The following is a 24,417-nucleotide window of genomic DNA, read 5'->3' on the forward strand; positions in this document are numbered from 1 at the left end:
ACAGTGTGTGGCTGCTTGCTGCAATAGCCCAGGAGTCTGGCTCTTTTAACAGAATGCTTGAAATTAGGAAGCCTGACTTGTTAGCCTTCAGGCAGGGCCTGACTCTCAGGCCTCTCACCATAATTTGTAATGTGTATCAAAGAGCTGGAAAAATATCTCAGGTCCTGCTGCTTCTTTTTTTTTTTTTTTTAAATCCTAAACAGATGATAGGCTTTCCTGCCCCAGCCTCACCTGGGAACTCAGACAGGGTGGTCCACAGTAGGTCCATGTAATCCTCCTTGCTCAGGTACTCACAGGCCAAGCTGCATTTGGCTTCCACCGCCTTTTTCCGGCTGGAGACTAGGGTGAGGAGAGAAGAGCAGGGATGGTCACGCAATGTTGCACCACAGCTTCCTGCACCCGAGCCTTTTGTTGTGGAAATGACTTGTACAGTGTAAAGATGTGCTATGTTTGTTTAGGCTGAATTTGTTTAACTATGTAAAGGTGTGTTACATTTGTTTATGCTGCATTTGTTTAACTATGTAAAGATGTGTTATATTTGTTTATGCTGCATTTGTTGAACTACGTAAAGATGTGTTACATTTGTTTATGCTGCATTTGTTTAACTACATAAAGATGTGTTACATTTGTTTAGGCTGCATTTGTTTAAGGATGTAAAGGTGTGCTACATTTGTTTAGGCTGCATTTGTTTAAGGATGTAAAGGTGTGCTACATTTGTTTATGCTGCATTTGTTTAACTATGTAAAGGTGTGTTACATTTGTTTAGGCTGCATTTGTTTAAGGATGTAAAGAGGTGGTGCATTTGTTTCACTTTGCCTGTCTAAGGCACCGGATTGGTCTAATAAAGAGCAGAACTGCCCATAGCTAAGCAGGAGAGGGATAGGTGGGGCTGGTGGGCAGAGAGAATAAGGAGGAGGAGAAATCTAAGGCTAGAGGAAAAGAACAAGAGGAAAAAGAGAGGAAAGAACCCAGGGCCAGCCAGGCAGCCACTAGCCAGCAGACATGGAGTACGACATACAGAAAGAAAGGTAAAAAGCCCTGGGGTGAAATGTAGATGCAGAGAAACAGGTTAATTTAAGTCAAAGAAAAAAATAGCTAGCTAGAAACAAGCCTAAGCTAAGGCCAAGCATTTATAACTAATAAGTCTCCGTGCCATGATTTGAGAGCTGGTTGGTGGCCCAAAAGATAAAGCCTGGTACATCCCTTCTTGCCTGTGAACAGTCGGCTGGGTAACTGACTGTAAAAGATGACAGTCTGGCCAGGCAGTGGCAGCGCACACCTTTAATCCCAACATTTGGGAGGCAGAGGCAGGTGGATCTCTGAGTTTGAGGCCAGCCTGGTTACAGAGTGAGTTCTAAGGCAGCCAGAGCTACACAGAGAAACTCTGTCTCAACAAAACAATAACAACAACACAAAATTCCAGAGTTTGCAGTTTGGACCTGAGACACCACAGAAAGAGCCAGGGAGACAGACAGGCTCAGGTGTAAACCCCTCTGCACCCTGGTGAATTTTGATGCATTTTCTCCTATTTTGGAGTAGGCTGTGTAAGCATAGAGGGAAGAGGTAGACTGCTTAGCCGCTAATGCAATCCCAGAGCTGTGTTACATCAGACCCCGCTACAACAGTCAAGGACCCACTAAGGTGACTGCTGCTTTCTGCCATGGGATAATGACCCCCTCCATGTAATTAGCCTCCCCAAATTGCCTGCTCCCAACACAGCATGATGTGTTGGGAAAAACCCACAGGATTAAAGCCTCTTTGGGGAAATCCTGACTGGGTCCAGGAATTCTCATCCTTTCCCCTCCCCCACCTTAACTGCTGAATAACATCCCCCACTCCAAAGTTGACCCATAAAACAAGCTGTCTAAAAGTCCACCTGTGTGGATGCAGCACCCTCTCTCTTGAGAATCCCACACCACCTTGGGATACGTACCAGTGTCTTTAACACATCCTAGCGCTCAGATCACACCGAATCATTCTGAAGGACTGTACAGCCAGGACAAGATCCAGGCTTCACCAGGCCTCTGAAAAGGACTCCTAGGCTGCTACTCCCCAAAGCACCCATCTACTGTGTCTCCTATTGTTGGTGACAACTGGACCTTTGCTGGTTTACCCCAGCAAATAAAAGTATTTACACACATGCATGCATGCATGTATGCATGCACACATCTCTTGTACAAGGCTGCTTCCCTGCTAGGCATAGCGGAGTCGTATAGCTCTTGAAGCCTGAAACATTCACCATGTGGCTCTTGACAGAAAAAGACAGCCAACCTCTGTCTTCTGACAGTGCAGTGGACCCTCAGCTTAGCTCAAATGTCCACTGCCTGAGGGTCATCCCCTCTGCTCAGTCAGTACCAACCCTCCACAATCAGATCTGCAGCTGGGGTGCTTTTGCATAACTTAGCTTCTCATTAATACCCTGTTACCACGGGGCTGTATCATCTAAGACCTGTAATGAATGAATTATGTAATGAATTGTGCTGGACAGATTGAACCCAGGGCCTCAGGGCTTGCTAAATGCATACTTTACCACTGGGGTCCTTCCCAGCACCCAGCGTGTATGAAACTTGTCACCCACGATCCCTTAGATTTTACATGCAAACCCTGAAGAAACTTGGTTCTTTTACCCTCTGCCCTGAATTCAATGTCAGAATCCCAGTGTTGCCTTCAAATAGAACCCACTGGAAGGCTGCACATCTGCACGCACACATTTCTCTTTATTTCTTTAATTTGGTGATTCCTGCTTCACAATACAATCCCCCGGGGAGCTTTTAAACCTGACTAATGCATGAACCTCACCCATGCTGATTAAAGTTGTCTGGAGAGGGTTTAAATGGCACTGGCATTGTGTCAAAGTTCCTGCTTGCCTAGCATGTAGGAAGCCCTGGGTTCCATCCCCAGTGGGAAATCCCCTAGTAGGGCAGGGGTGGAGCTCCGCCCTGCAGACTTGTTCTCACAGGAGAAGGGCACATTAGCCGCTGCCCAGGATCACATGCATAAAACCAGGAACTGTGGGGATTTGGAGACTGTTTCAGCTCTGTGCCAATCCACGACTTAAAGGCCATTATTAGTGAAAAATGGATCAGGAGGCCCCAGGGCTGAGGCAGCCCAGTGCTTGGGGATCCTCTGTAGACAAGCTCCAAATGGCTGAGTCTCCGAAATAACCAGACACTGCAGGTCTGGAAGGGTTCCAGGACACTCCAACCTGCCGTTGAGGTAATCAGCCCTTTCCTTGTCTCACTGTTGGGGCAGCGGGGCAGCTGTTGCTCCTCTGTGAGCTCCAGCCTTCCTGTACCAAAGGGAGCCCCCAGGCTAAGGGACAGAATTTCACCCAGGAGATTCATTGAAACATAATGCATGGTTTTGTAGAATGAGGTTTTCTCCAAATCTACAACTGTTTTTTTTTTTTTTTTTTTTTGAGATAGGCTTTCTCTATGTAGCCGTGGCTGTCCTGGAACTCACTTTGTAGACAGACTGGCCTTGAACTCACAGAGATCCACCTGCCTCTGCCTCCCGAGTGCTGGGATTAATGAAGTGAGCCACCACCACCCAGCTCTACAACTGCTCTTAAAAATCCAGGAGAAGGCTGGGCATGGTGGTGCATGCCTTTGATCCCTGCATTGGGAGGCAGTGACAGGTGGTTCTCTGTGAGTTTGAGGTCAGCCTGGTCTACGAAAAGAGTTCCAGGCTAGCCAGGGCTATATATCTAAAAGCATAAAAGCCTCCTAGGGAACTAGGCATGATGGTCCATTCTTGTAATCCAGCATTTATCTAAGTGTGGTGGTGCATGCCTGTAATCCCAGCACTTAGGAGGCTGAGGCAAGAGCTTCGTGAGTTTGAGGCCAGCCTTTGCCTTAAAAAAACAAAACAAAAATAGATCTTTATTTCATTTAGTTAGTTATTTTGGTGGTAGGGAATGAACCCAGGCTGTCACACATGCGAAGTGGCAGTGTCCCTTAGCTCCTAGAATGTGTTCTCCTCGGGTCTTTTGGCAGAGATAGAAGTGTCCCTCACATCCCTTCAGCGGGGTGCAAACAGATTGCTCCTTCCTCAAGTGAGATTGAGCAGTGATGCCTCAGTTTATCGGTCAATGCTGGTAACTTCAGAGCCCGAGCCCTGACTTAGGGTGGGACTGGGCACATGTCATCTTCGTCACCGCAAAGTTGCCCAGAGTCTTGGGAACTTGGAATTTACTCTACAGCAATGATGGCAGAACCTTGCAGGGGAGAGAGTGTGACTGACTGTGTCCATGGGGGTGGGTGGAGGGTGAAGACAGAGGGAAGTGATACTCACTGCTGCAGACATCTCCTGCCTGGAAGAGTTCCGTGGTGAGCAGAACCAAGCCGTAGTAAGAAAAGGCATTAGAAAACCTGTGGGGGGAAGTCAGGATGGAGACATCATCAGACGGGTGCAAGGCTCCTTCCAGCCATGGCGGGGGGGTCTACCCCCTCACTAGTCTTGGTGGGGTCTTGGAGGCTTTTGGGGACCCTGAGCAGAAAGATGGCTGGCATGAAGCATCATGATGGGATAGAGGGACATGATCCTGTGTTCTTCGAAGGACCAAGGTGGACTGTGTGACATCCCAAGATGGAGAGCATGACATTCCCACTGGCATCTACAGGGGCTCCTGGGCTAACACTGGGGGGATTGAACATGATGTTTAGGATTTCAGAGTGCAATGACACTTCTTCACTCCTGCATGGACCTGGAATTTGCATTCAGAGCACACAGAACTAGAATATTTGTAAAAGAGCCACACGGGGACTCAGACACAACAGAGGCTGAAGGTGAGTCTCCCAGGTTACAATGATGCTTGCAAACCTCAGCTGCTATGGTTCAGTCAGCCTGACTAAAGTGGAGCTGTTTTGACAGGTTATAATGCCGTTTCCATTTCCTTCATCTTCTCTATTTCTTCTTCTTCTTTTTTTTTTTTTCCAAGACAGGGTTTCTCTTTGTAGTTTTGGTACCTGTCCTGGATCTCACCTCGAACTCACAGAGATCTGCCTGGATCTGCCTCCCAAGTGCTGGGATTAAAGGCGTGCGCCACCACGGCTTGGCCTATATCTATTTCTTTAGTCTATCCTGTGTTCTTGACCATTATAACCTCAAGCATAACATTCCTGTAATATGTTACATGTTAAGTGTCAGATACAGAAGGTGGGGGGGGGATTTCTCACATGGTTCATGATGGCTAGTGATGTCAGAAGGCTTCGTCCATCACGGTTCTACTAGCGACTGCCCTGTCACCTGACAACTGCCCTCTTGCCTGCCCGGTCTCAGTCCGTCAAATCTTAGGAATGAGCCCCCTAGTGCCACAGGATGTAAATCAACACTTGGCCTCCGCTTATACAAAACGTGACGCTGGGTCAACATGGAGAAATATAAACTAAACAAACAAACAAAATGCCACGCTGAAGGTCCTACAAGGCTGAGAGAATAATTGTGGAGAGTTGGAACATTGCAGACTCAGAGCCAAAATCTTCTTGGGCTACCTTAATAGCCATGTGCTTACCCGGCATCTATATTTGACCCAACATCCATTCAACTATCAAGTAAAACCATTGGAATGGATTAACATGGCAGACCACTCACTTCCGCCAAATGCATAAATAAATATTTAAGAAAAAGAAAAAAGAGCTAAGAATGTCATCAGGTTGCAGTAACTGAGGCTGGCCAGAGGAGTCTTTCGGCAAACGCCCTGCTTTACGGCCTTCCTGTTTCCTTGACTATAGCTCTTTATTTAACCACTGCCACATGGGGACACGTCGTATTGCTTCTGAATAAGCTCTGTTCTCTTTGAGGTAAGAACTGGGTTTGGGGCTGGAGAGATGGCTCAGAGGTTAAGAGCACTGCTTGTTCTTCCAAAGGTCCTGAGTTCAATTCCCAGCAACCACATGGTGGCTCACAACCATCTGTAATGAGATCTGGTGCCCTCTTCTGGCCTGCAGGGATATGTGCAGACAGAACACTGTATACATAATAAATAAATAAATCTTTAAAAAAAAAAAAAAAAAAAAAAAAAAAAAAAAAAAAAAGAACTGGGTTTGACATTGACAGGGTTAAAATTAGCCTCTCACAAATTGCCCTTGGGATTCAAAATCAATTCAAGTGAATTACAGATTCTTTAATACAATTATTTAATTTTTTCTTTGGAATTATAGATTCTCAAAGGCAGGTATTTCAGTTCTGTCTAACTCCCCTTACTAAAATCCCTACGGGCACCACTTTGTACCAGGCACACAGCAGGTGTTTAATAAGTGCTTGGTGAATTGATTCAGCTCTTAGGAACGCGGAGGCAGAACTCAAGCCTGGCTCCATGCTATCAAGCCTTTCTTCCCTCTCCCCTGTAATTGACCATGCTGGGAACACCTCTCTCATAATCGATGCCTCTGTTCAAAAGTGAAAAGGAAGCTTGGAAGCAGGTTAAAAATAGAACATAAATCCTCCAGCCGCACAGTGCCCTGCACAGGCGCTGCTGTGGCCGAGATCTGGGAAAGAGAGAAGAACGACTGTGCTTGGACTTGCTACAAAGAGGGAGGTAATCACTCTGTGCATTTGCCTCCCCCCTTCCAGTCTCCTCCTATGCCTGTCACTTAAGAAAAATTAAACCGGGCAGGAGCTGGGGGACTCTCATGAATGGCTGTGTGGACCACGTCTTGGTTTTTAAAGGGTGGGCTGTGTACCACCGGCGGTAGCCAAGACAACACGTGCAGAGAGGTAGGCCCTGGCTGATGTAAACAGTGGCCTCCTGTAGAAAGGTCCCTTAGAAGTGTTCTTTCTGTTCCTTTACCGTATCTACCTTCGAGAGCATCATTAAGGATGGCTTGCAGTTTAAGCATTTTCTTGAAGAGCAGAAATAGAAATGTCTCCTTTAAAAGCTACGTATCTGAGTAGCTCCACGTCAAGCTCAGAGCAAGAAGAGGTGAACAGCCCATGTGGTCCTCGATGCAGATGGGATCAGGAGCGTGACGCTGACAGCATACATCGTGGCCAGCCTGTTATCTCAGCATTCCAGATCTGGCAAAGACCAGGTCTCTATAGCAAGCTGGCCAGCTCCAAGTGAGAGACCCTGCCTTGATTTATAAAGCTGAGAGAGACTGTGGCAGACACCTGATGTCATCTTTGGGTGACCCATGTATACATATGCATATACATATGTGCAAACATCCACATACATGCAAAATAAATCTCAAGTCCCAATTGTGTGCAGTGGGCAGGCCTCACAATGGGCAGGACTCACGGTGGGTGGGGCTCACGGTGGGTGGGGCTCACAGTGGGTGACCAGCAGCTCTTACCATATAAACCACAGCAGCAGAGTTGTCCAGCGAAAGTGGGGTGTGAAAAGGTCCCTCATTTTGCCTCGGTCTTCCTGTTTCAAGACAAGGACATGTGGGTTTTTGGCTATCTCCCAGTGCATAGGGGCCTTGGCTGGGGGTCTGATAGACACACACACACACACACACTCAGACACACACAGAGACACACAGATACACAGACACATACACAGACAGACCCAGACAGACATACAGACATACACACAGATATATACACACAGAGAGACACAGACACACACACACACACACACACACACACACACACACTGTTAGTGGCATAGCCAGGGGAAGAGGACACAAGTTTGGGAAGCCAAGACTCATCCCATTCCTTCCTGCTGAGACCTTGATTACCACAGACCAGCATCATTCTGTGCTTACAACATGGAGCAGGAGGCAGACCCCTGAGGTGGGCACTATGGGCCCCTGGGTCTGTTTCAGCGCAAGGGATATGAAATCGTTCCACACACATACAGCCAGCTCCTGGTCAGGGGCACCACAGCACATGTGCTGAGAGCCAACTCAACATAGGCCAATGTGCCCAAAGACTGACTATCTAACTGACCCATTTGGCAATTCCACAAGAATTTAAAGAATTTACTAGCATTAAATTTTTTTTTCAAATCTTTGCTTAACAATGCTTTTTAAAAATCGAGCTGGGGGCAAAACAGAAGCAGTTATAAGACGCACTGGCTGGCAGGACGTCTCCCTAATCGCTGCCTAGATTCTCCAGCGGTAGTTCAGAATTTGCCAGTCAAACTACCAATCAGAGTTGCCAAATCCCCTTTACCAGTTCCACATCAGCTTCCCAGTTTAAGTACACAGACACGCACAAACACAAATGTAGGGCTACACCAGGTATCTGCACTCACCCACACATGTGCCTACACATGCGTGCCAGCCTCATGTAATCGCTTCCTTGAGTGCACACACACACATGTGCCCACACATGCATGCCAGCCTCATGTAACTGATTCCTTGAGTGCACACACACATGTGCCTACCCATGCATGCCAGCCTCATGCAATCGCTTCCATGCATGCACACACACATATGCCCACACATGGCATACTGGTCTCATGTAATCAGTTACTCCTTGTGCGCGCACACACACACACACACACACACACACACACACACACACACACACAGAGTTTCTAGACACTGACCTGTCTGGAGATGATGAGCTTTCCCAGAGGCATGGGGGCTCCATTTTCTGTTGCTATCCGCTTCAAGGTGGCAATGGCCTTTTCCTGGTTCCCGGACAGCACATCATACCTCGCACTCTCTGGTAGCCACTGAGGGAACGGGAGACCCAATGTGGCTTGTTAGTGTAGACCAGAGCACTCTCTCCAGGCCACACTCTCTCATCTGTGTGGGACTCTCTGAGCATTAGGTCTCTGGAGACAGAGGCCTGGCTTCAAATGCTGACTCCTCTGTATGTTACATGGCCACAGGAGCCTGTGCAGTGACGTCACTTCCCTGTGCCTGTTTCTTCCTTCATACCTTCAGGTGTTTAGAGGATTAAATGGGATCATAGAAGCAGAGAGCTTGGTGAAGAGCTGCCGTGGGTTCATGTAATGCATCACTGTCGTGGTTGCTTTTAGAGTTTGGGGGAGAGGCAGAGTAAATAATGACCACCATCAAAAGAATCTCCCCCTCAACTCTTGAGAAAACCTGCCTTCTTGGGCTTAGCATCATCTTGCAAACTAAGTCGGAGAGAGAGAAATCAGAAAGTTTTAAGCCTAAGTCCCAGCTCCAGGTGCATTCCTGTGAAGGGAAATAGTGGTTTGTACAACCACTGACTTAGTAGAGAAACCGTGGGACTGGGACTCAGCCAGTTCAAATACGGTCTGATGTTTGGAAAATCAGCTGGCCTCTGGAATTCAGTTTCCTCATTAGTAAAATGAGGACGGGGCAGAGTTTGTCAATGCCCACCAAAATTCACTTTATTGTGTGGAATTCTCTGTGGACATGGCTGCCTTGCCATGGACTACATTTCCCAGCCTCCCTTGCAATTAGTGAGCCCATATAACTAGCAATCACCAACAGTAAGCAGATGTTAAACAAGCAAGGGTGTGAGCCTCCGCTTTGTTCCCTAAGCCCATTGCCCGCACCCCCACCCCCGGACCCCAGTGTCCTGGGGGATGGCTGAGCCAGAGGCTGCAAAAACAAGATTAAACAAAAAAAAATAACAAAACTTGAGCCGAGATCCCCCATGGGAACCAGAATGCACTTTCTAGACTATTCTGCTGCAAAGAAGCAACCTCCTTCTGCATGGAGCTGCTGAGTTGGTGGCTTTGTCACAAGAACAGATGTCACCCTAACGAACATGGGCTTCATCACAGCCCTTCCCCACATGGTTATGGACAGAAAAAAGAATCAAATGCGTGTGAGTAGCCTAGCACACAGGCTCCCTCACAGCTAAGCTCAGTGATCTGTGTGTGTGTGTGTGTGTGTGTGTGTGTGTGTGTGTGTGTGTGTACAAAAGAGTGCATATGCATGCTCTACACACAATATGTAAGAAGTGAGGCATATATGAGAAGCAAGATGTAAAGATACCGGTAAGCCACAAGCCACGTGGCAAGGTATAGGTTTATAGAAATGGGTTAATTTAAGATGTAAGATCTAGCTAGCAAGAAGCCTGAGCCATTAGGTCACACAGTTAGTAATTTAAAAAAAAAAGAAGAAGAAGAAGAAGTGAGGCATGTTCTCATTTCAGGGTGGGCTGAAGAGACTGAGCTCCTGAATCCAGCCATGCCTGAAAGCCAGACACAGACTCCTCTATCACGTGTCTGTTCCTGTGTTTTACTCAAGTCACTTTGAATTTTGTGTCTGTCACGTGATGTTAAGAGTTCCAGCGGGTCTAGTGAAGTCACTCTAAGCTTAAGTCTTACAGAAAACATCTCAAAAGAGATGGCATACAGGCACTCCAACACCGAGTTCTGTGGCCACTCCAGGCCTCACTTCACAATTAAAAAAATTATATATGCATATATTCATTTTTGAGACAGGGTTTCTCTGTGTAAAAGCCCTGGCCATCCTGGAACTTGCTCTGTAGACCAGGCTGGCCTCACATACTGACAACGATCGGCCCACCTCTCCTTCCCGGGGGTAAAGTCATGCGCCACCATGCCCTGCTAATAAACAATAGTCTGAAGAGATAGAGCTTTGGTGTTGTCTTCCACTCGCTTCCCACTAAAATACCATGTCCCCCAGACCGGCAAGGAGATGACGTCTTTAAACATACGTACGAAACACAGAACCGCGAAGAGGAGCAGCGGGGCCGCCGAGAGCATGAGCAGCCAGCGCCAGCCCAGGCTGGGCATCACGAACACAGCCAGGAGGACTTCGAACACTGTCCCGATGGCCCAGAAGACCTGGCACAGGAGAGTGAGAGTCAGTGGTGGGGGGGTGGGGCCCACACAGCGTCAACTGTGGGGTACTGTGGATGAGAGTGGAAGATCAGAGCGCACACGCACACACACACACATGCACACGCGCGCACACACACACACACACACACACACACACACACACACACACACACACACGTCACTCTGGCTGGACTGTGCAATATGTCGCCACAGTGAAGGAGGTGGAAAGGACCAGTATTCTGTGATATAGGTATGACAGTGGGCATTTCAAGGGACTTTGGTTTCGGCTTATTTCCAATTTTTCCTAACCATGTCTGGATTACTTCACCAAGCGTAATGTCCCGGTGGCTCCCCAATGTTGTAGCAGAAGTCACAATTTCTCCCTTTTCAGGGCCTGATACTATTCCATCGTATTTGGATCTACCACATCTTCCTTACATATGTCTCCACTGGTGGGCACGTGACGGCTTCCACCTGCTCTGCACATGGTTACACTCATCGACACTCTGGCTTTTGTCTACTGACGTCTACTTCCCTTGCCCCACGGGCTCCAGCATCCTCCTTTGGAATCATCTCTCCCTTACCTCCCCAAGTCACCCTCCATCTTTTCCTACTTTTGAAAGGATCCCACCACCAGGCTCTCTGCCTGTGGCTTCCCACTGTGTGCTGCTAGTAGGGAAGCCCAGGGCATGAGACGGAGAGCAGGGTGGACGAGAGACCAGGGTTGATGTACTGTCCTGGCCCCTCCCCTGCAGGGTGGTCACAGGCTGGCCCAGCTGAAAGGCAGCAGCTCATTGCTGCCTCCTGGTCCTCCAGGACTGGGCTTGGTAACACACTCGTGGGGAGACTTTACTGCTGTTATTATTTTCCAGTTACAGTTATCTGTTTGCTTGTTTGTTGAGGGAGTGGTGAATGGTTTTCGGGAGTCAGTTCTCTCCTTGCGTAACTTGGGTCCTGGGTTTGGAACTCAGGTCATCCATCAGGCTTGGTTGCAGCACTTTACGAGCCACCTCACTGGCCCTGTTGTTATGGTTAGTATCTGAAGTACTGGGTATTGAAGCCAGGGCCTTGTGAGGCGAGCCCTCTACCAAATGAGCTACAGCCCCCTTCGTGCTTTTCATCTGGAGGCAGGGTCTCACTAAGTTGCCTAGGCAGACTTGGAAGTTATGACGCTCGCCTCAGCCTCCCCCGGGAGCTGGGATGACAAGCTCGGTCCACCAGGCTCATCGGGGACTTTATGGTGACTTTCTAAGTTCTCCTCAGACTGATTTGTTGTATCAGGCAGGACTCTCTATCTGCAAGCACCGCCCACGCTAAGCTGGCCCCACTAAGCCCACCCCTCAAAGGGCCCCACTAAGGGCCCAGAGACTTCCTAGCACCCACCCCCTACCACCCCCTTTCCTCCCACCTCCATCCCCCCACTCACCCACTCCCGCTTCACTTAAAGGAGCCACAATCCATTTCTGTTGTCAACCATCACAGGTGATGATTAAAATGTCTAATGACAGGTATGTTAAGGATACTGGCCGGTTAAGATGGATATTAGTCATGCCACTCAACCAGGTATGAGCTTAAAACAATTTTTTTTTTTTTTTTTTTGAGACAGGGTCTTGCTATGTGGTCCTGACTGGGCTGGAACTAGCAGCGATCCTCCTGCCTCCGCCTACTGAGTTTGGAGGTTGCAGGTCGGAACCACCACTGTCAGCTTTAGTTGCTGGATCCTGAGAAGTCTCAGAGAGAACTGAGTGGGACCAGGGTTAGCCCGATTTCAAGAGCAGCTGGCCTAGGCGTGTTCTGTCATCGGAACAACTAGCTGGGATGGCGGTAAATGCCTGGCATCTTAACATTAAGGAGACAGAGGCAGGAGGATTGCCGCCAGTCCAAGGCCAGTCTGAGTCACGTATCGGGTTCTAGGCCACCCATGACTACCTAGGGAAAGTCTGTCTGGAAACAAACAAGCACATAGATTCAGTATTCACACAACAGATTATCCACGTCTGTGTCAGGCAGGTGGGAGTCGGCCACTCGGATGGATCAGAGGCAGCTGTTGGGAGGTCTGAGTCAGTGGGCACAGTGAACAGTGATAGCTATGCTCGGTGTGATCACGTGACTGAGGAGTCAGCACTGAGAACACCTGAAAGCTTCCACCGTCCCTGCAAGGCAGGGAGTTCAAGGCCAGCCTGAGCCATTTAGCAAGACTCTGTCTCAAAAAGGCCAAAGAGGGCTGGGAACAGGGGGGTGGGAGGGGGGAGGGGGGTGTAGCTCAGAGGTGGAGCCCTTGTCCAAAGTGTGTGAGGTTCTAGATCAGTGGTTCTCAACTTGTAGGTCGCGACCCCTCTGGGGGGTCAAATGACCCTTTCACAGGTGTTGCCTATCAGATATTTACATTACGATCATAACAGTAGCAAAATTATGGTTATGAAGTAGCAATAAAAATAATTTCATGGTTGGGGGGGTCACCACAATGTGAGGAGCTGTATTAAAGAGTTGCAGCCTTAGGAAGGTTGAGAACTGCTGATCCAATTAAAGAAAGACAGGGAGAAGGGGGAGGAAGAGGGGGGGCGGAATATACTCTATATTCATGTACATATTTGCCAATTGAGTCTGTCACGTTTTTCTGAAACTCCCCTTTGCAGTCCTGTGGCTCCATACATCCGAGAACTGATTGCCAGTCAGTTAGCATTCCCCAGAGACCGTCACCCTCTCCTTACCTCTATCAGCAAAATACACTTGGCTCTGGCTTTCATGGGAAGAAACTCAGCGTACAGCGTCACCCTAGGCAAGCAAAGAGACAGGGACTAAGAGGGTGGGAAGACGGCAGATTCTGAATCACATCCTCCAATAATGATCCTACGTCAGAATTTCCTGGGATCACGGCTAAAGTCAGAAAACAAACAGGTTCTTATGGTGGTTCAAGGCTACCTTCAAACTCTCTATCCGCTTGCCTCCACCTCCTGAGTACTGGGTTGCCTGCGTGCACCATTGCGTTCTAGAAGTGTGTGAATCTCTTCTAGAGTCTGGGGTCCCAGGCTCCTAGCATCTCCCCCAAACCATCCTCAGATTCCATCATGCTTCCGTGGAGGTCGATTGTAGCTGCAGCATCTGGGGAAGGTCTGGTCATGGGTTTACGGGCAGCTGTGTTAGCTGTTGCTATCCCTGCGTCATATATGGCCTTTTGTCCTGGAGGACACCCTCATCCTGGGTCCCTGATGTCTGTCTGTGCATCCCTGGGGACAACCCCAGAGGTGAGGTCAAGTTGCTCCCAGGAGTTGCATCCATGGTGTCCGATGCCAGCCTGCTCCCTCCCTGGTATGGCAATCTCCATAGATGGGTGGAGTTGGTATCAGACAGATGTCCCCACTCTAAGGTATCATTTTGACACTGATGACTATTCAGGACATATTCAGATCTCCCAGTATCTTGTTCTCCACAAAACCTCGACCCACCAGCTGTAGCTACTGGCTCTTTCTACTTGAACTGACCATGACTGTATTGGTGATGAATTGTGGTTTTAATTTGTCTTTCTTTTTTTCATTTGTTAATCACTTCCTAATATAAGAAAGAGCACTTTTGGAATGGGCGAGATGGATCAGCGGATAAAAGTATCTGCTGCCAATTCCGATGACCTGAGTTTGATCTCTGTAACTCCACATGGTAGAAAGAGAGAGCTGAATCCTACAAGGGGTCTTCTGACCTCCACTGTGTACTAAATCACCTGGAAGGTGCCCTGGACCTGCATCTCTTCCCATCTGTCACTTGACCTGAATGATGCTCTGTGGATGCTCACAGCTCCCCCTACTGGACATAAAAATCTACTATCACTGTCACCCTCTGGATTTTGTTTATGCAAGTGAAAGGACACTTGCAGCTTTAGTGAGATTTTTGTCCATTTTTTTTTGCACTTTATAACCCAAAATGTCACTTGTAATAATAGATACAGAGCACTGTTTAACTCCACTTTAAAAATTAGAATCCGCCGGGCGGTGGTGGCGCACGCCTTTAATCCCAGCACTTGGGAGGCAGAGCCAGGCGGATCTCTGTGAGTTCGAGGCCAGCCTGGACTACCAAGTGAGTTCCAGGAAAGGCGCAAAGCTACACAGAGAAACCCTGTCTCGAAAAACCAAAAAAAAAAAAAAAAAAAAAAATTAGAATCCAAATCTTGGGACTGGAGATTGCTTAGTGGTTAAGAGCTCAGAGGACCGGAGTTAGATTCCCAGCACCTACGCAGTGGTTCACAACCACCTGCAACTCCAGTTCTGGGAGGATCAGACGCCCTCTTCTGACCTCTGCAGGTATTGCATGCACATGGTGCACATACACATAAATCATTTTAAATCCATTTTTTCCCTTTGATGCTGGAGATTGCGCTCAGGGCCATGTGCAAAGCTGGGCAAATGCTCTACCACTGAGCTAGATCCTAAGCCACCAAATCTAACATTTTTACAAGAATTGTTTTTATTGTGTGTGTGTGTGTGTGTGTGTGTGTGTGTGTGTGTGTCTGTGCATGTGCCTTGCACATGTGCAGTGCCCTCACAGACCAGAAGAGGGCACTGGATCCTCTGGATCTAGAGTTACAGTCGTTACGAGCTATCTAACATGGGTGCTGAGAATTAAACTCGACTCCCCTCCAAGAGCAGTGAGCACTCTTAACCGCGGAGCCATCTCTCCGCACCAAACCAAACTCTTTTACGCTCTCCATAGACATAAAGGGAGATTACTCAGCATCTCACTGTGACTTCTCTATCCTGCCTTAAAAAGGACAGAAACCTTCCGCGGGGAAAAGCTCCACACCTCTGGCATCACCCTCCGAGTAGGGCAGGCTCCGTGAGCAACATGCTCATCTCACTGTGTAAGTGCACAGCGCCGTGCAGTATTTGCCCTACACAGACACTGTCCGGCATCAGCCAGGTCTGGATTTGAACTCAGCTGCAACCGGCCTGGGAGAGCAGCCCCGGGAATCCCTCTGCTGTCCCTGCTACTCTGGGGCCTGATTCTGCTGCCCTTCCCATCGTGAGTTGATTTCAGGGCTGCATGGCTCAGTCAGCAGCTGTAAGCCCTGGGTTTGATTCCCAGCACCGCTGGCTGTGAACTTAGGCTACAGGAGACTCTGTGGCTTTGACTTCCTGTCTTGGATCCCAGGTGGCTGTGCCTGGGTGGAGCCAGATGGAGCCTTCTAGGTTCATCAGGTCATATAATCATCTGATCATCTAATCCACCCGTTGACTGAAAACATAAGCAAGCGCCACTGGTACAGCTGAACCACCCAACCGCTGAACCGAGTTAAGTAATCCTGGCCGTAAACCCTGACTGCCGGGCGGTCCGTGCCCAGCAGCAGCTCACTCTCACCTTCGCTTCCTGAGCACCCGACTTTGATCAAGCCTCCGTGAGCTGGGTTTTCTAATTAGTTAGGGTTGAGCTAAACTCTGTGTGAGGACACATCACACAGCTGTCCTGTGATTCCCAGGTGTCATCAATGTCAACAATGAACGCTCAGTACTGTGGCTCTCGTCACCAAAGTAAATGTGTGTTTGGGGAAGGGGGGAATGAAGGGGGCGGGGGCAGAGACAGAGAAGAGGGCTCCTTACAGGTAATTCATCTTCACATTGTTGTGGTTTGGGTGTCTGGCGCACACGCCTGGGGTTTCATGTATTGACACCTCATCCTCATCCTGCTCAACCTGATCCAATTGTGGTGTCTGGGGGTAGGGACTCGGGGCTAGGGGAGGTGATCAGGGTTAGATAATATTGTTAGGGCCAGTCCCTAAATTGAATCCTGGACTTTTTTTTTTTTTTTTTTTTCCGAGACAGGGTTTCTCTGTGTAGCTTTGCGCCTTTCCTGGAACTCGCTTTGGAGACCAGGCTGGCCTCGAACTCACAGAGATCCGCCTGCCTCTGCCTCCCGAGTGCTGGGATTAAAGGCGTGCGCCACCACCGCCCGGCCCTGAATCCTGGACTTTTATGTGGGGTATGTTAGTTCTTGCTAACCTGGAATTCACTATGTAGCCCAGACTGGCCTCAGACCTGTAGTGATCCTCCTTGGCTCTCCCTCCCCCAAACTCAGATTACAGGAGAGAGTTACCATGTTCACCTTGAATCTTGGAGGTTTGGTTAGGGGACCTGGGGACATGTGTGTGTCTCCTGTCTCTGGCCAGGTTATGTCTGAGCCAGCTCAGTGGCTGCCAGCAAGGTGACCGGCCACCTCCAGATGTGGCCCCTAGCCTTGAGCCTGGACGATGAGCTGAGATAAACCTCCTTTCTTTATAACCTACGCCACCTGTGGCATTGTGTTCTCGCAACAGCAAACCAGCTGTTACCATTACATTCTGGCTGTTGACTTATTTTAAAACTATATCCCAAGATGTTGTTCTTCTGATTTTCTGAGGAGCTCTGGATGGGCAAAGTTACTGTAAATGAATGGAAACTTTTTTTTTGAGACAGGGTTTCTCTGTGTAGTTTTGGAGCCTGTCCTAGAATTTGCTCTGTAGACCAGGCTGGCCTCGAACTCACAGAGATCAGCCTGGCTCTGCCTCCTGAGTGCTGGGATTAAAGGCGTGCCCCACCACCACCTAGCATGAATAGAAACTTTTAATATTACCTAACTACCTGAAAATATTGTCACCTAAATGTTTCCCAACAAAGCACTTAAGGGAGCTATCTTTATAACTAGATAAGAGCTCTGTCTAATTAAGACATAATTAGGTTTATGTAAATGACTCCATCTGAAGTGCTAAGGAGCCCAAGCCCTCTCAGGTGGCTTGGTAATTCTTCTGTAATTTTGCTTGAGGTTTTTCCTGTATTCTTCACAGACAAAACAGCTCTTTAGTTGCAGAAATGAGTAAGTTGTAGTAAGTCTCAGGTCAGCCATTAACTAGCTGTGGGACTTAGGGCACATAAATTACCCCAGACCCCCCTTTTTCTGGCATATGTGTATGGAGCTTTGCTGGCTTTGCTGAGCCCTTTGGTGGGACAAGATCTTTATAAAGTAGGAAAGGCTTTGGCAGATCTCAGTGACTTAGACCATGATGAAAGGAGTGCCCATAGGTGAGAAAATAACCCTAAGAGGGATTTTCTTTAAAAAATGGTAAAACAGAGAAGGGGGTCTGTCTGGGTTACTTGAAGACAACTGTGGCAAGGTTGGTGTTGAGCTGGAGTTCCTAAGGAGAAAATCGACAGAAAGTCAAACCGCATGCTAAAGAGTCACGGGAAGGCGTTGAAGCCCGTGGAGCAGTTCTTGGAAGATATTCCTGACAGAACAGTCCAGGTGAAGCCCACCAGGCCTGACCCAGGGTGGGTGATTATTAGATTAGACTAACACAAGGGGTGGAGATGGCCTACCCAGCCAGGAACTCCCCTAACAGCCGGGTATGCTGACCAGAGAGACAACAGCTAATGCCACATCCAAGTGCCAATCCAGGGCAGCTCTGTCTTAGGGAGCCAGCAGGTGCACCCCAGAAAGCATGGCCTCGCTCCCTCTTGGTCCTGGATAGGTCTGAGCAAATTAAGTCAGGCCCACTGAATTCATCAGGCATAGAGACAGGTAGGGAGGCTCCGTGGAAGAACTCCAGGATGTGGAAATATAACGACTCAGAGCGAATGACTGAGGGTTACGGTGAGCTAATCAACTTAGCACCTCTGTGTGCCCAGCCTCCCTCTGCGGAGGAGGCAACTGATACAAATGGATGGACCCTTCCTGTGCTCTCCTAGACCTCGCTGATGTTTGACCTTGCTATCTTCTTAGCTGTGAACTTCTGGGATCACCTGACTCTTCCTGAGAACGGATGACCACAGACTTTCAGGATGCTTCACCGGGGTTATCTTTGTTATGGGATGGCAGTTTGGGATGCTGCCTTGCCCTGCCTGCCCTCTGGAAAAGGTTGTTATAGAGGTGACAGAATGCTGACTTCTGAGTGTTTTTGCAGATTTGGAAAGCCATTGGAGAGACAACCGGGTACTTCTACCCACCCTACAACCCTACTGGAGCTGGGCTAATTGAGAGAAAATATAGGTTGTTAAAACAATAACTACCAAGTTTAAGTCCAAAAGGTACCCATCTGGATGGAAAAGGACACTCCAAAATGCCATAAGGTTATTGAGTGACAACCTCAATGGCTGGGGTGTGCTACCTCCCTGTGAGCCGCTAGGCATGAAGGCTACTGCTGCTGGTGGTGGTGGTTGTATCCCAGAACCAGACAGTGAGACCCTATTGCTTTGACTGTAGAACATGGAGAAATCAAGCTAGGATTGAACTGGAAACTCCCAACCGCCGGCTGGCTTTCAAAAGTGACAGAAAGGGCCATGCAGGCTGATGGTGGAGAAGTGTCGCCAACATTCCCACTTGGCTGTGGATCCTGCGTACTAAAACACCACCATTCCAGGCAGGATGTGCCTGCCTGTGCAGTAGCGGCTCAACTATGGTGGGTAAAACCAGCAGCCTTCCAACTGCATTTAAGGCCCGCTCCACAAGAGAGAGTTCACATCTGGTGCTGTCATCCGGGACAAAAACCCATGGCCTGGGGGAGGGGAGGTCATCGGACCTAATGGGGAAGCAACTTCTATGGTTTTTCTAGATGGATGTGATGTCCCAGCCAAACTGCCTTCTAAACGTGTGTGTTGACATCCATAGATCACAGTTGTTATCAGCCTCAACTTAACCACCGGTGAAGCACCTGGGAACAAGTGACTGTTACTGTGGCATGATGGGTGATGTCTTAGCCATAGGTGGACATCTATAGTCACCCCCTCCAAGGCTCAGGGATCATTTAGGAAGAGGAGGCAGATTATAAGAGCTGGAGGAAGAGGTGGAGTGTTGTGTAACTGTTTCCTCAGAGATTGAGACATTCCATCCTTCAGGGAAGCTCCTTAAGCAGGAAGGTAAACAAAGTAGCTTCAGGAAGTCCCTGAAACTGACCAGACTCACTAAGCCCCTCCCTGCCACAGTAAGCAATCAAAGCCCAGAGACCCTCCCAGAGGAGTAAAGCCTAGCTGAGCTGCAAAGGAAGAGGTTTAGACCAATTGAGGCACCAGGAAGGGACATGCTCCAACCTGCTGAGCTGCCTGCAGGCTGTGCAGTGTGCTCCAGGGTCCTAGACTTTGTGAGCTGTCGCCCATGCTGGAGCGGGCCTTGGTGATACAGCTGACTTTGAGTCATTTCTGCTCCTATAAGTGACCCCAATAAAACTCACTGGTTCACCAAGTAGGACTTGGGTGGCGCCTGTATTTTGGTCCGTAGTGGGATCCCTCTGTGGGGTGTGTCGACACGTGTGTTGTGTCCCCAGGAAAAGTTTTGTCTCCCAGCACCTGGTGTCCTCTCTCCCTTCTCTGTCCTGGGGACTCTGGGAATCCTTTTCATCGTGTGGTCCTCTGTGGCTGGTTTGGGGTGTAATCTCTCTTTGTTCTAATTACCCTGCCTTGTAATTCCATTTACTCACAGGCTTCCAGAAGTTTCTCAAAATTTCTGGTTGTTGGACAGCATCCTTTCCTTGCTTATGAGCTCCACTAAAGGTTCCTGTTACCTTTATGTCATTTCCAGGGAATCTGTGAGCAGAAGTTCAGGGTGCGGCACATCTCTTCCCGACACCTGGAACCCTGCTCTAGCCTCCCTGAGCATCCCTGGAGAAGGCATTTGACCTGAGGCAGGACAGTTCCTCCAGCCACCAGGGGGCGCTGCTGTGTGGCCAGTGGCTCATGTGCCACTGGAACTGGGCCACAATCTGGTTACCAGCTGCTGCCAGCCCAGATTTATGGCTGTGTCTCTGTTAATGGCCTCTGCTTAGAGCTCCAATGGGTTTTAATTCCTAAATAGTGTGAAGTCAGGCTTTTCCACTCCAGGAAAGCATGCCGGATGCCAGCTCTACAGAGCCCTGGATGAAGCCATACAGAAGACCAGGGGAAAGAGTGGACAGACGGCATTGACCTGCCATGAGGCAGGAGGCTAAAGGGTGTGAGAGCCACGTGGTCAGTCTGCCCTTCACACTACAGTCCGTCTATGATCCACCCCCACACCCTGTGACTTTCTTATCCATGCCTTGGGAAGCTGGGTGCTTGCCAGGCTCTGACTTCTTAGGAAAGTGTTGCTTTGTTTTGAAGCATGGTGTAAGTCTCCCAAGCTGGCCTTGGAATGATTACTTAACCGAGGATGATTTTGAGCTTACTATCCTCCTGCCTCCAACTCCTCAGTTCTCCAATCACAGGAATGAGGGGCCACACTCAGTTTATGGTGCTGGGGATCAAACCAAGGGCATACCAGGCAGGCAAACCTCAGGGTGATTGAGTCCTTCATATGAAGTGACCCAGAATTTGACAGAATCTATGTGGTAGACCAGGAGAATATTTGGTAGGAAGGGAGAACTCCCCCAGGCATCATCCTGGGCACTTCATACGTGGTATTATAATGCTCTCAGGGACCCATCAAGTGGGTGGGTGCTGATAAAATGACATATAGAAAAACATCAGTGACCTGACAGGTCTTCTGGGTTTCAGAGCCCAGGATCCAACCACACTGATTCAGGATGAACCTGCCCTTTCTAGAGATCATGTCTCCGGATTGTCCCAAAGGTGGCCTAGCAGGCAGTTTAGGACTGTAGAGTCCATGGGACATATGTACCACATGCTGTGCCAACCTGGCACTGGTGGCCTGAGCAATGGCTAGGCACCAGCTTGGACATGGCACTCTTTAAGAATGAAGCATGCGCTGGGTGGTAGTGGCACACACCTTTAACCCCAGCACTCGGGAGGCAGAAGCAGGTGGATCTCTGTGAGCTCGAGGCCAGCCTGATCTACAGAGTGAGTTCCAGGATAGCCAGGGCTACACAGAGAAACCCTGTTTCAAAAACAAACAAACAAAAATGAAGCATGCAGCATGCTTTTAAAACCAGCAGTCATTAGATGGCTGAGTTCCCATTGGAAAGAATAGTTGGTTCTGGAAGTCAAAGGGTTAACGTAGGAGTGGTCTTTGTTGCTGTCATAGAGTCTATAGGGTAAATTTGTGTGGCCTTGACCTCAGCATCTTCTAGAGTCTTGGCTCTTATAGAGAGAAAGCTTTCGTACCAAGACAGTTCAAGAAGCCCATAAGACAGGTTTTGTTGTTCTTATTGGGGTTTTATTGTTGTTGTTGTTGTTTGTTTGTTTGTTTGTTTGATTGATTGATTTGAGACAGGAACTCATTCTTTAGCCCTGGCAAGCCTAGAACTTATTATACAGACCAGGCTGGGCTCAAACTCATAGAGATCTGTCTGCCTCTGCCTCCTAAGTGCTGGCATCAAGGCGTGTGTCACCACATCTGAAGTCCCACAGGACGGTAAGCAACAGTTTCCTCCTGGTAACATTGGGCTCCACATTTTAAGAGAGGAAGAAGCAAACACAGGAGCCGCTGTTTGCCAGCGAGAGAACTGACCCCAACAGTCGGGAGCCTGTGGGGACATCATAATGTGATTGGGTCACCCAGGTGGTGCCGTGGATGTCTCTCAGTATTCCCCGGTGAAGCATATGCACAAGCACTATTGTTTGGGTGCACAGAGGTTTCCTAGTGAAATCCGAGCTTGCTTTACCCAGCAGGGCTGCATAAGAGGATGATTGGATCATGGGCCTAGGTACCAGGTGTGGAGGATACTGATGTTAATACCGCCTGTCCTACGGTGACTCCAGGTTCTAGAAGCCCTGCACAGCCATCCCCATGAAGTCCAAGGCAATGAAGGCACACAGCCCAGCCATCCCCCTTATCTCCAAGGCACCAGAACCTAAACCTGGGGCTGTTCAGCTCCATCCTATGAAGTGACGTAATATTCGATAGACATATTCACACCCTTGTAAGCTGTGGCTGCTGCCAGCACAGACCAGAGTACAAATGCTACCCAATGGCCAACCGTCGTACATTCTTTAGTGACTAGTAACAAGGAAGGAGGCTCGGCCTGATCACTTCTTCCCTGAGTATTTTTAAATCCCAGGTGGCTGAACCTGTGCATACAGAAGGTGGTTGTTAGGCCAGAGCTGGGTATTTACTTACGACTGGGGCACCCCTCCGATCCCAAAGCCCACCAGGCCTCGAAGTACCAGGATCCAACTATACACAGGCGCAAAAGCACTGAGGACGCCGTAGTACAGGGTCCAGAGCACGCTGATCTTCAGCCCCTATGGAGAAGGAGACAGGAAGTCACAAGAGTCTTGGGCACATCCAGGTGGCATGTGTCTATGAACATATAAAGCTACCAATCAGCCAGGTGATGGTGGCACACACCTTTAATCCCAGCACTTGGGAGGCAGAGCCAGGCAGATCTCTGTGAGTTTGAGGCCAGCCTGGTCTACAGAGTGAGATCCAGGATAGGCACCAAAACTACACAGAGAAACCCTGTCTCAAAAAAAAAAAAAAAAAAAAAAACCAAGCAAAACAAAACAAAAAGCTACCAATCAAGGATGGATGCAGCCCAGCTATAGCACCTGCTCTGGGCTTCATCCCTGGCATTGCTTTTTTTTTTTTTTTAATTAAAAAGTTACCAATGGGGAGCTGGAGGGATGGCTCCATAGTTAAGAGTGCTGTCTGCTCTTCTAGGGGACCTGAGTTCAACTCTCAGCACTCACATGGTGGCTTAACTAACTACAGTTCTAGGTGATCCGATACCCTCTTCTGGCTTCCCTGGGCACAGCAGGCACGTGGCACAAAGCCACACCCATACATATAAAATAAAAATCAATAAAATCTCAAGATTCTATCAATGGTCTCACTTTACAAGCAACTCGCACAGGCAGGGGGATGCTGGGTGTGCTCTGTGTGCTGTCAAGCAGACCGGGCCATCCTGGGTGTCCACTGATCACCATTTAGTGCCAGTCAGGGTCCAGAGGGTCAGGCATGAGGCACACAGATGGCTCCATGTCTCACGTCATCCCCAATATCCTGATCATCACACAGTAGAAAAATGCTTTGTTGGCTCTTCTTCTTCTTCTTTTTTTTTTTTTTTGGTTTTCTTTTGTTTTTTTTTTTTTGTTTTTTTCAAGACAGGGTTTCTCTGTGTAGCTTTGCGCCTTTCCTGGTACTCGCTTTGGAGACCAGGCTGGCCTCGAACTCACAGAGATCCACCTGCCTCTGCCTCCCGAGTGCTGGGATTAAAGGCGTGCGCCACCACTGCCCGGCTTTTTTTTTTTTTTTTTGGTTTTTTGAGACAGGGTTTCTCTTTTTTTTGGTTTTTTGAGACAAGGTTTTTCTGTGTAGTTTTGGTGCCTGTCCTGGATCTATCTCGCTCTGTAGACCAGGCTGGCCTCGAACTTACAGAGATCCGCCTGGCTCTGCCTCCGAGTGCTGAGATTAAAGTCGTGTGCCACCGCCACCCGGCACATTCACTCTTCTTTACCTCACAGGATGAGGGGACATAGACGGAATGCACTTGGACCAAAGCTAATCGTGAACCTTCCACAGACTGAAAACAGAACTTCCACAGACTGTGAGCCAAACAAACCTTTTATCTTTATAAACTGATTTGTCTCAGGTACTTGTTATAGCAGAGGATAACCAGCTAACAGTGTGACTCATATTGTTTATGAGCTTTAAGTAAAGGGGACATGACATTCATTGGGGTTGAGAATCAGCCAGAGACATCAGGACAGGCATGGTACCAAGTTTAGAAAGTGTTCATTTTAATTACCCTTAGAGATGGAGAAACAAATTCAGGATAAATATTATTTAAGGAATGACAGATACTGACAGATATCATTCATTGGCTA

At 48.6% G+C, this 24,417-nt stretch overlaps 1 protein-coding gene across 2 annotated transcripts in view; it reads right to left on the reverse strand.

The window, feature by feature from the left end:
• The window catches only part of Svop (SV2 related protein), a 65,755-nt gene that overhangs the window by 5,467 nt on the left and 35,871 nt on the right, over window positions 1-24,417 (reverse strand). For both annotated transcript variants that reach the window (XM_052755061.1, XM_052755060.1), the window contains 7 exons: window positions 22,709-22,833; window positions 13,420-13,483; window positions 10,586-10,711; window positions 8,501-8,629; window positions 7,296-7,369; window positions 4,294-4,370; window positions 232-339 (listed from right to left, as the gene is read on the reverse strand). In XM_052755061.1, coding sequence (XP_052611021.1) covers window positions 232-339; window positions 4,294-4,370; window positions 7,296-7,369; window positions 8,501-8,629; window positions 10,586-10,711; window positions 13,420-13,483; window positions 22,709-22,833 — 703 coding nt within the window. The remainder of the gene's footprint in view (window positions 1-231; window positions 340-4,293; window positions 4,371-7,295; window positions 7,370-8,500; window positions 8,630-10,585; window positions 10,712-13,419; window positions 13,484-22,708; window positions 22,834-24,417) is intronic.

Source organism: Peromyscus californicus, unplaced genomic scaffold, assembly GCF_007827085.1.
Source record: "Peromyscus californicus insignis strain IS unplaced genomic scaffold, ASM782708v3 Scaffold_2__1_contigs__length_46816999, whole genome shotgun sequence".
NCBI classification, from domain to species: Eukaryota; Metazoa; Chordata; class Mammalia; order Rodentia; family Cricetidae; genus Peromyscus; species Peromyscus californicus.